This window comes from Sinocyclocheilus anshuiensis, unplaced genomic scaffold (assembly GCF_001515605.1).
Source record: "Sinocyclocheilus anshuiensis isolate Anshui unplaced genomic scaffold, SAMN03320099.WGS_v1.1 scaffold155, whole genome shotgun sequence".
Lineage (NCBI taxonomy): Eukaryota > Metazoa > Chordata > Actinopteri > Cypriniformes > Cyprinidae > Sinocyclocheilus > Sinocyclocheilus anshuiensis.
The window spans coordinates 1174811-1186865 of NW_015549572.1; the positions used below are offsets into that span (position 1 = coordinate 1174811).

Genomic DNA, 12055 nt, shown 5'->3' on the forward strand with positions numbered 1-12055 from the left:
CCTGATTTCGAAATCGCCAACAAATGCGCGAAATCAGAGGCAAATCGGTGCTCCTTCACGTGAGTGACAATCACGCAGTGTGAATTATCAAAGACGCGATCTGAGAGAATCCTGCTGTGTGAAATGAGTTCTGACTGAAACACACATTGGCGATGACCTACAGCCAATGAGAGAGCAAGATACAGGGCAGCGGGACGTTCAGGGAGGACTTTTTTTTTCTTCTTTTTTTTCCTTATTAAGCAGTTAGCCATGTACAAGCAACATGGCAATATCAGTACATTTTTGCATTAGAAATTAGAATATAGCTACAGAACAGGTGCATGAAGAAATATAAATTAAGTTTCTTTCAGTTGAAACCGCTCAGAATTGCATTTTAGTCTATAGGCTCAAGCCTTGTCTGTGAAACTGAGAGTAAATGAATTTGATGTTTTTGTATTATTTATAAGTGGTTAAATAGAGCTTTTATTTGAATGCCAATTACTGAATTAGACTAATTTTAACCAGTTGCCTTTATTTCTGAATGAAATGAATTATGAATGTATAGCAATTTATTATAACGTAATAGTTTCTATTGTGGGTTTATAATCTAATCCAATTTAAATAACTGTCTTGAAATTGTGTGTACATTTTATGTATTTAGAGTCTGAGAAATGTGGTACAAAACCGCTAAAATTTACGTATTTTTTAGGAGTCTGTTCTCCCAGCGTTTGAGGCTATATCCCAAGTGTCTGAGATGGAGGAGAGGTTTTATGAAGAACTGAAGGTTTGTAGCTTTCTGCCTTTCCTGTTTTGTGTAAACACACCTGCTCTGAGTGGGTGGCTTTGTTTTAAACCTCACTATCACTCAAAAAGTTACAAAACTCCCTGTAGCAATCAAGTTACAAAACGCCTTTTGCTGTTTGTTTACCCCTGAATGCATTTCTTCAGACAAGCATTTTTTTAAACGGCTCAGAGACCTTGGTTGAGTCATAAGATAAGTGGGTTTTGTGTTCATCTCTTTCTCATTCCTTTTCCAGGGGTGCAGTGAGGTTGCAAGATCTATGGAATATCCCTCGTTTGATATCGTAGCAAATTTACCAGAGATTGACACATTCATGAGGAAACTGCAAGGTATTTCATTGTAATCCAAATAGACGCATACATTACCATTCAAAAGTTTTTTACGTGGTTTTTGAGAGATGTTTCTCATGCTCATACAGTAATATTGTGTAACATTATTACAATTCAAAATAGCTGTTTTCTATTTTAATACATTTTAGAATGTAATATATTCCTGTGATGGTATAGCTGAACGTTTAGCAGCCATTACTCCAGTCTGCAGTGTTACATGAACCTTCAGAAATCATTCTAATATGCTCATTTTAGTGTTCAATAACTATTTCTTATCAATGTTGAAAACCGTTAAGCTGCTTAATATTTTGTGTAAACCGTGATCATTTTTGTTTTCAAAATAGCAGCCTTTATATGAAATAGAAGTCTTTTGTAACATTAGAAATGTCTTTACTTTTGCTTATGATCAATTTAATGAATCCTTGCTGAATCGTATTAATTTCTTTAAAAAGAAAGAAAAGAAGTCTAGACTTTTGAAAGGAAATGTGAATTTTATTTAGGGAAAATTAATTTCCTCTGAAGGTCCCCAGAGCATCTTGCACTTGCTCACAGAATATGTAACGCACATATTTACCTCAATATTACTACTCCCTCTCCTCATACACATCTCAGTTTATGTCATAACTTGGTTGAGTTTCAATACATGTTGAAGTGACACAAATTGTGTGGTTTGAAAGGGTGTTAAGAAAAAGCCTGCCATTTCCTGTTGAGCATTGAAATTGTTTTTCTTCTCCTTGTTGTAGAGTCTTACCAGGCTTTGAGATCAGCCATTGAAGCAGAACAGAGGGTCAGGATGTCAACAAACTAATCTAAGATAAGATTCAGCTGCGAACATCTGCAAAGAAACCTCTTACAAAAGCTAATGCAACTTCAATTTGTTCTTTTAGTAATCTTATCTGCTACCTGGCTAGAGATATATCAAGTGTTTGTTTTGTGTGTTTTCATTGTTTTTGTGTACTGAATAAAGGTTCCCTCATCTTGAATCTTTTGTAAATCACATTTTGAATGCTGTGTCCTGGTTATTCAAGGCCATCTTCATGAATCATCAGCTGTTTGTGCTTCATTTACATGCATTTGGATTCTTACTCCTTTCACGTCTCCGCCTTGGAACTGCGTTTTTTTTTTTTTTTTATCCTGATGACGCCAAAATGAGAGGCGGTTTGAGCACCGCTTCATACCACCCACCCTTCCCATCACCCCCAGCCTTGACCTCCAAACCACCACTATATACAAGCCACAACCATTGTATACACTTGCCCTGCAAGCACAAGCTGACACATGACAAATCAAAGGCCCAATAAACAGCTCACACTGAACAGTTTACCTCAAAGGATGAAAATAAACAAAATCGGCCTGTGAGAGGGTGGCCCCACATCTCAGTGTGAGGCCTAAAAGCTCAACTGCTTCCTCTGAGCTCTTTGGGTGGCATTTCCCACCCCCACTCTGTAAATGCATATAGCTGTGCTACATATATTGCACTAAAATGGGGAATATGTATCTTGTTCTAGCACTACATGTGATGTACACATACTGCTGTTTGCGTTTTACAAAACTAGTTTAATCTGTAATAAATTGTCGTTTGTGAAATCTAATTTTCAGTGTATAGTTGCTGTCCAGTGCTGTTTTGGTTATGTGTTCATGTGCCGTTAAATATGTTTCAACGTAAAATAATTGTTCAGAATGTATATTTTAACATGTCCGTCATGTTGTGGTGAACTGATTAACATTTTCTGTTAAATAAACGTTTTGTTCAATCCTTTTTAGTCTGATTTAAAATTATCCTCACTCGCACGTTTAGGGACTTGGAGGTTCACCTCAGACAAACCTTAATTAACTTCCTGAGACCTTGAGTGTTGATTCTGATTCAATCCTTCAGTGGTTTTAAGAGTCTGAAATCATTTTAATTCAGTGTTGCGTTGCGGTTTCGTTATCCTCTTGGGATGCAACTACCTAGCTCTGCTTCTGAAACAACGCTCTTAGAATAGCTAAAAAGGACTGCTGGCTTGTTACAGACATGGTTTCTTCAGTTCGGTTGTCCACCATGCATTTTAAAGAAGACGAGAGAACTGAAGGAGTTCTTGCTGGGCTTTTCGATTTGGAAATGTGTTTCATGCGAACTGGGTCTTGTATCTGTTGGCCCTGAGTCTGTTTGACTCTGCTCTCTGGCTTCCAGCTGTCCACATGAATATTTTCTCAGTGTGGAGAAAATTGGCAGTGGCCGATGCTCAGTTCCCATCACCTCCACAGACTAAATAAACAGACAAACCACCCAGCGAGCCCATCGGAGGAGCATGCAGAACAACCTGTTTTTCTTTTCCTTCTGACCCCTTTCTTTCTTCTCTGTCATTCTGTGGCTCTGGATTGTCTGTGAATGGATCTGGAAGGGGAACGTGTCCGTCAGTGCCAGACCTGTGGCAGGCCTGCCTAAATGGTGTTATGGTGTTTGGAGAAGAGCCTTTCTATAAACACATGCCTTACATTACTCCAATTATTTTTTCTTTCGCATACACAGTCTATGATGTGATTTACTGTATTTTACAACATATATACAGTCTCTAAATATGAAAAAGCTTTCTGTGTAAGAACCATAGATTACAGGATTAAGTTTTTAACTTTCCTTCCAGTCAGTTCTTAACTTTTTCATTATTATGCTTTAAACAACAAAACATTACCACCATATACATATTAATGCCATGGGAGCAAGGGAACGAAAAAAAAAACAAACAGAAAATACATAAATTTAAGAAAAAAGTCAGTCACACAGTTGGAGACCTTAGAACTATTCAAAGACTTTAAATACATGCCGTACCCAGCGTTCAACGTTGAAATATGGTTGAAATAAGGTCGGTTCTTGTTTCAACGTTGAAGGCTGGTTGTAAGTGAACAGTTCAAAGCTTTTCTATTAGCACTAGTTTGAATAGCATAACGTTAAATACAATTTTCGATTTCTTTTAAGGCTACCGATAAATTGGTCATTTCTAGATAGCCATTTATTCGAAAACGTTTGCAACCTGAACCTTGCGTCAGTTGAGTGCTGATTCGTGAGTCGTTCAGGCCAATTTAAAAGCCAAACAATCGGTTCATTACAAAGAACCGGTTCTAAAGTGATTCATTCACGAATCCGGTTCTCGATTTCAGCTCACTCGATGATCCGATAGTAGTTGTTCTTCAGATACCAACTACTTAAAATAATCAGTGAATAATGACTTAATTTGTAATGGGTTCCTCACACAAAACTATCATTTAGAATATTGCGCACGAGTATACAATTTTTTTGCAGCTTATGCCACGTGGCCACCATAAAAGACCTGCATGATGATTCAGAAATATTTCTTGAACAGGAAAATTAAGAGCATGCTATGGGTTTGTCACGACACGAGGGTGAGTCATTTCATTTAAACATTTGTTGAAATAAAAATCGTTGCCGCTGACGCACGTTTTTAACTAGTCTTTATCTTCTTGAACATCCCCACATGCAATTAAAGTGATTGGAAAACTTGTGGTTAAAAACGTTATTTTTAGTCAGCTTCAAAAGTTGATCAATTATAATAACAGATGTTGCCATTCTTATGGTTATTAACTTGAACTGTTCTGGATTTAGTCACAAGGGTGCAGTGTTTCAATGCTAAATTTGTTGTCATGCACATAACATGTAGTTACCAATAGAGGGCAGTCAAACTATGCACACAGAACTCACCCATGAATGTTGCATTAAAAATCAAATTTGCTGCTGTTGTAATAATGTTGTGGCGTTCATTTGCATTTTTATTTATTTGCTTTAGCATGTTTACTCATTTAAAAATCAGTGCAGCACACTAGGAAATTCCCAGTGTCTTATTTGGCCCTGAAGCATCAGAATACTTTCAGAGTCAGTCACATTGGAGCTTGCTTATATTTCATGCAGTTTGGCATCGTCTGGCACGCTCATTGGCACCAGCACTGGGCATCAGAATTTAATATATTCACAGAGGTGTTTTAATATTTGATTTTGTTCATGAATGCTTCACTGTTTTCTAGGAATTGTTGAATATTTCTAATGCTAATTTAGAATGTTTCCTATGTCCTATTGAGATCCTTTTGCTATTCTTTTCCAGATGGAATGATCAAATGCGTGTGTCTATGTGAAAAGATACAGGCGCTGGCGGCAGGCCTGTCTGCGGGGCTGTGGTGAGTCTGGGTTTCCCCAGCTGGATATGCTTGTTTATGCTTCCATTTCAAGGCGGCTAGAGGACAGCGTGCCCGTCAACACAGGTGTGCAAACCACAGAGTCTAACAAAGAGGGTGTATTATTAAAACTCATGCAGACGTTAATTTTTTTTTAACTTTTATATAAATACACTCTGCGAGGAATAGAAATTGTAACATGTTATTCGATTTTGCTTGTGAAACATAAAAACAAACATCACACACTATAATCTGAATGCGACATATGCTTTAGTCTTCTTGCTTTACAGTTCAGTTTTGTAGTTCTGTGGTCAATTTGTATTATTACACAGCTCTCTGGAATACTTAAGGCTAATTAATAGTGTTAAAGACTTAAAGAAAAACTAGCTGGTTCTCTGTGGATCATCCCAGAGGCCAGAAAACCCACTCAGGACCAGTCAACACATACATGCTTACACTCTCTCCTTTAAACATCCAGAGAAAGAGGGACTCGCTTGTCTCCGCTGCAGTGATGGATTTAGGCGATGAGAGGCATTTTGTTTGGAATATTGGGCCTCCTTGTGCCTTGGCCCCATCCCTTTGGGCCGAACATGCCAGACTGAATACATAGCTCTGAATGAGGGCGAGAACTCCCTTGTAGCCTATGAGAACACATTTAAAGTGTCTTTCTATGTTAGTTTACAAGTGTCCACGTTTACAAGTACTTTTTAGAGTGTTTACCCAATTTAATATGTCTATAATTAAAGTTTAAAACACAAAGTTAGCTTTTTTAAAATTGTATGAAAGCTGAATTTGACTGTAGTGGGTTGCTGTTTTTCATATTTCAGTCTTTATTATAGTCTGAACAGCACCTCCTAGTGATTAAACACCTTCATAACTCGAGATTCAAAACTTCTACTTCCAAGTTAATGCATGTGCTTGTAAAGTCTTGCATTTTTTTGCACTAAAACTTGAACTATTTTAAACGCTCATAAACATTACACTTCAAATCTTGCTGCAAAACTACACTGCAATTACAGAAAGTGGTTTAATACTAACACTAATTCTGTTTACCGGTAAAAATCTGTTTTTGAATAAAGCTTTTTGCTTTTTAAATCACACAAGTTTGCTTGACCTTGAGTCAAGCCGTAAGCAGCTACAAAGAATGTCATTCACCAGAACCATCTGTTTTGCTTTCAAAGTTTTTAAAAGTCCAAACCTGTCATTTACAGTTAATGTTTTATATATAAATCTTGGTAATAAGTAAATTTGTTTTTTTTTCTCCCTCAGTGTTGCAAACATGACACATAACCCTAATATTTAATAATAAAAAAAAGAAAGAAATTTGAACAGCAATGTAACTTGCCCTGCAAAAAAAGCTTGAGCACACATCTTTGGATTGTCTTCATTACCCACAAGGCCACTTCCATGTCAGTACTGTGAATGTGTTTCAAAAAAGTGCTACAGCTACCATATATGGACAGACGTTTAAACCCAGAGCACCCGAGGACACATATGGCGTGGCTTTCAGCGCTACACAACATGTTGTGCTGGCCACATAAAATGGCTCTGCCAGTCTCCTTACTACGTTCATTACGTTTTATTGCCTCTCAAATGTGTTTAATTATAATCTGATGGTCTTTTACCCAGAGTGCCATACCGCGCACAACCGCTTTATGATTATTCCCTCTCCTATTTCGAACATAGACAGCTCTGCCCTGCGAATTGCAGTACAATTTGTAGAGAGCAGTCTAGAAAGATTTACATCCCCAAATAAAGCCTTTGAAGCACACAATGCAACTTTAACATGGCTGGCATTCAAACTGTTATTGTATTAACCAAACAAACCACTTCTAAACGCTGGATTTGCATTACAAGTTCATATTTAGGCCCTTCTGTAAACATTGCTGGGCAGAATGAATCAATTAAAAGAGCATTGCGTTAGTTCCTGTTTATTTAAAACATGTTTACACTGCAGGGGCCGCCTTGAAAATTCATATTGTTCCTGCGTTGGAACAGGACCTAGAAATTGCAAACACATTTGTTAGTTTGAAGCAATTTCTGTAAATATTGATCTGTGCTCTGTATAATGAGGTCAGTGAACTAATGATGATAGTTAGCAACTATCAAGACCTATAAACAAGACCTATAGATGGACACAGGCTGAGAAACTTCAGAGCGCTTCCTGTGGTATCATTATATGAAGGGCTTTGGTTTAGGTTCTTTAATACCCAGAAATTCTGCAATAGTTTTAATACTGGACTTGTTTAGACATCATAATACTGCATTGATTCTTACCAGGACAAAACAACTGGCAGTGTTGGCAATGTTATTTTACTTTCTTTCATTATATATATGTTTTAAATGCAGGAGCCATATTGGTTTTCTGGTGTACTGATTTTAAATGTTTTCATAAATGTAACAGAAAATATCTTAAAATAATGATTAGGATGATCATAATGGACGTGTGATTATGAATGCGAAAAATATTTAATAAAAATAAATACTTCTGTGTTATATACATTACTGATGTACGGTTTGGGTTCATAAGATCTCTTATGCTCAACAAGGCTGCATTTATTTGATCAAAAATACAATAAAAAGTAATATTGTGAAATATTATTCAAATTTAATGTGACTGTTTTCTATTTTAATATCTTTTAAAATGTAATTTATTCATGTGATTATTCAGTCATTAATAATATGCTCATTTGGTGCTCAAGAAACATTGTTATTATTATCAGTGTTGAAAAGTGTGCGGCTTCATTTTTTAGGGAAACTGTGATTTTTTTCGGGATTCCTGAGTGAATAAAACGTTCAAAAGACCAGCATTTATTTACATTTTCATTTAGTCATTTAGCAGACGCTTTTATCCAACTGAGGACAATAGAAGCAATCCAAACCAAAGAGCAATAATAAGCAAGTGCTATGACAAGTCTCGGTTAGCCTATTTGAAATAGAAATGTTTTAGAACAATGAAGTATTGCTCCAAACTTTTAAACAGTATTTTGATCATCTCTAATTTCAATGTTCCGGTAAAATTGTAGGACTTGTTTTTGTCCCATATCTAAAGAAACAGGCCAGCCTTTTTATGAAATGTTCATCACCAACACCCCATTCCAGCCACATCAACCATCCAATCCAATACACATCAACCATAATACTGGTTAAAACAGATAAACAGTGAATATAAATGTAATTTTTTTACCCATTTACAGTCATGCTGAGAGAGAGAGAGAGACCCGTGCCAGTCACCATAAATGTAAAAAAAACACACACACACACACACACACACACTTCTAACTAATCAGCCCTATTGAATTCAACCAACAATGGGTGCTCATCCTCTTGCCACCCAAGCAGCACAGCAGATCATGTGTTCCTTCTTTTGTTCTCACCCAATTTTTTTCCTCCCCTTTTTGCCTGCCCCATATAGACACTGCTTTGCTCCGATTGTTACCATCCAGACGCAGCTATCTGTTGTTAAAGGTGTCAGCTGTTATCTCACCCGTACATTACAGACTATTTAAAAGATTCTTTCAGTTTGTGCCAGCTGCTGCCCTCCATTTCTGCAGCACGGCTCTCTCTAAACTGCTCTAACAGTTGTGTTCTCACACACACACACACATACACACACAGCTCTGTCTTTAAATCTCAGTCTCAGTCTGCTCTGATAAAGTTTATAGAATGGAATGGGAGGGAGAGAGTCAGACCCCCCATTTTGAATCACACAGTGCCAGTGCCGTTTGGCTCCCGCAGCTCACGATACGCTGCCAAAGCCAGACATGAATGAGAGACAGCCCTATCGCTCCTGCGATCAGCTCTCTCTCTAGTTTCTTCACTCGGAGCATGTTCAGTACGTCACAGAGCTCCTCAGGAAGATGTAGATAAACTACATCAGCTGTCCTAATCTCAGTGCTTCCCAACGGAACCTGTTGAAAGCTCCGGACCTCCAGTGAAGATATTTAGCGTATTTTCAGGAGTTTATCTAAATACTGCTCTTTTTAAATATATATTGCATTCTTTATGGTCACAAGATGCTCTGCATCTTGGCACGTACATCAAGAATTTTTCTACCTTGCTTTGGTGTTTATAACCTGTTAAATGCCAGAGGATACAGTTTAAAGCAGGGCTGTCCAAACTCGGTCCTGGAGGGCCGGTGTCCTGCAGTGTTTAGCTCCAACTTGCCTCAACACACCTGACTGGAAGTTTCTATGCCTAGTAAGAGCTTGATTAGCTGGTTTAGGTGTGTTTAATTAGGGTTGGAGCTAAACTCTGCAGGACACCGGCCCTCCAGGACCGAGTTTGGACAGCCCTGGTTTAAAGTCACATTAAAATTGTCCACCAAATCCTGTTATATGCATTAATGCAGAGGCCATCTAAACCTAACATTTGAATGATAACTGATAGTGTCTTTAAACTTTGATTTGCTTGTTGGCCCACAAACCTTTATTGTAAAAGCATTTTTCAATAGGTACACTTACATGCACTAATTTTCGTCAAGCTAAATGAATCCAGAAATGCTGCAAAAATATGTCAGAAGAGTTTTCATTCGTTGAAAATAAACATAGGAATGTTAGAAATAAGTAAAATGCATGTGAACATCTGAGATCGTATTATAAACGAACTGCAATGCACACGATGAATCTGATTGAGAAGATGGTTGGATTCAAGCATTTGCATAGTTTTTTTTTCCTATTGCCTGAACTATTTCATGTCTACACTCCCTTTTTCAATCCAGTTGAAATTTAATTCAGCTCAAGCTCAGTCAGATCCATTAAGATGCTTACATGAAGGCTTTTTAATGTGATTGAGCCATCAATCCGATTACTATAGGTTATTTGGGTGCATGTAAACATAGATATTGTAAATGCTTTGCAAGGTATTGTAGTTTCACATCAGTAGTTTTGACAAGGCAGCAGCTTTCAGAACGTTCCTTTTGAGAAACCACGAGGCAAAACCCTTGACCCGCTCTCTGTCTTTCCTAATACTAAGGGGCCTCGACAGTAACTTCAAAAGCTAGAGGTGTATCAGATTCAGACAGGCCCGAGGTAGCTGACAGATGAACCCGTGTTGTGGGAAGCCGAGGAATTTACAGCACACGCCTTTCATCTCCATTGGTGGGCTTATTGTACTGAGGACACTAGCCTGGGGAGTCACAACAATAAAACAGGAAGTGTGGAGCTGATACATCTAAACTGCCTTCCCTCCCCTCACCTTATCACCTCTCACATCTTTTTAGTATTTAGTCACCCAAAATAGTGTGGCTTTTTGTTTCGAGTGACAAAATTTGTTTGGTATAATGTACACAAACAACATCAAAATATGATAATGTTTCAAACAAAAAGCAGCCATCAAAGAAAAACGATAAGAGCCGATAAGATTTTTTTTTAAAAATGTTTATTTTGTTAGTTGAATTCCTATAAAGGGTGAAGGAAATGATGGTCACAAATGTTTTTTCTTTTCTTTTTTCCTCAAAGTTTTCTGAAGTCACAGTGTTTTAGACAACAACAAAAACAGAAACTCTTCAAATCTTTACATGAAGGAGGAAAGGCAAAGAGCCTACACAAGGTGGACAATCGTAGCCACCCCTTTGCTTCATTATTTCCAACAGCAATATGAAGATTTCAAAGCCTGCTCCACCCAAACTCCCCCCACCCCCAAAATAAAACAAAACAAAATCTCTGAAACAAATAGATATAATATTATATTTATATTTATAATATATTTACTCTTTAAAAATAAAACTTCAGTCTAGTGACTAACATCTGTACAAACTACAAAAATAAAAATATAATATAAATAATTTATATGGCATGACATACATTTGAAACAAAACCCCTATGCAGGACCCCCTTCCCCTACCCTTGTCTCCTATTTGCCCAAGCCACTTCTGTCCTCAAGCTGTACATGTGCTTTATTTTACTTATTTTGTGTTGCTTTGTTTTCCAGATACAGTAGCTACCTGTTTTTTTTTTTTCAGTTAAAAAACATTTTGTTAAATAAAGAGAGAGAAAGAAAAGGAGAGTGAGAGAAGCTGCCACTTACATTAACACCTTTTCCCTGCATTTAATCTGGCAGTGACATGACCAATACTGAATGAGTGAGCTTTTATCAGAAATTGGACCTAAGAAAGATAACTGAATTGCAGACAGAATACTAGGAAGACTAGCACCAGAGCTGTTTATCTGTCCCTACACTGGCCTTGTGGGAGAAGCCCAGTGGGCAACTACCAGGTAAAAAAATGTGCAGGGCTTTTGCTATTTACAAAGCAGCCAACAAGATGACAAAAAAAGAGGACACAAACAAGCAAACAAAAATCTCCTTTTGCACTCATGCAAATTTCCCTTTCTGACTGATATTTGGGTAAACAACATGTTTACCTGATGTCTCCCAAACTTTAGCTGGGGCATATATAGTGACAAACTGAAGCTTACTCATGTATGGCTAAAATAACCATAAAAGAAAATAAAAAAAGTGTCATTTAACCACCCCTTCAAGTATATAAATGTAGACTGCAAATGAGTATATAATGGAACAATGTAACAGGAAACACTAGACCCATATTTCTGCTATTCACTGCAAACTGTATATTTATAAATGTCTAAGAAGACCTTTTTAATAATTTTAAAATAAATCCTCTTGTCTGTGTGAGGTCTATGTACAGTTCAAAGAGATAAAAGACACCGGGCTGGGGTTGGGAACTTCCCAAAACAGCCAGAGATTCCAGACAAAGGGATGTGGGGGCTGGGAGCAGTCTAGCAATCTTTGGCTGCTCGGATCCATGCACCACCTGTAACAC

The 12055-nt window shown here is 37.5% G+C and overlaps 2 protein-coding genes across 2 annotated transcripts in view; one reads left to right on the plus strand and one right to left on the minus strand.

Annotated features, from left to right (window-relative positions):
* The window catches only part of LOC107657458 (kinesin-like protein KIF2C), an 18967-nt gene extending 16265 nt beyond the window's left edge, over positions 1-2702 (plus strand). The window contains exons 20-22 of the mRNA XM_016445551.1: positions 689-763; positions 1017-1110; positions 1854-2702. Coding sequence (XP_016301037.1) covers positions 689-763; positions 1017-1110; positions 1854-1918 — 234 coding nt within the window. The 3' untranslated portion in view covers positions 1919-2702. The remainder of the gene's footprint in view (positions 1-688; positions 764-1016; positions 1111-1853) is intronic.
* A 9205-nt stretch (positions 2703-11907) lies between these two features.
* Positions 11908-12055, minus strand: part of LOC107657459 (protein patched homolog 1) — a 25942-nt gene continuing 25794 nt past the window's right edge. Inside the window, exon 22 of the mRNA XM_016445552.1 lies at positions 11908-12046. The gene's annotated coding sequence lies outside the window, so the exon portion shown is untranslated. The remainder of the gene's footprint in view (positions 12047-12055) is intronic.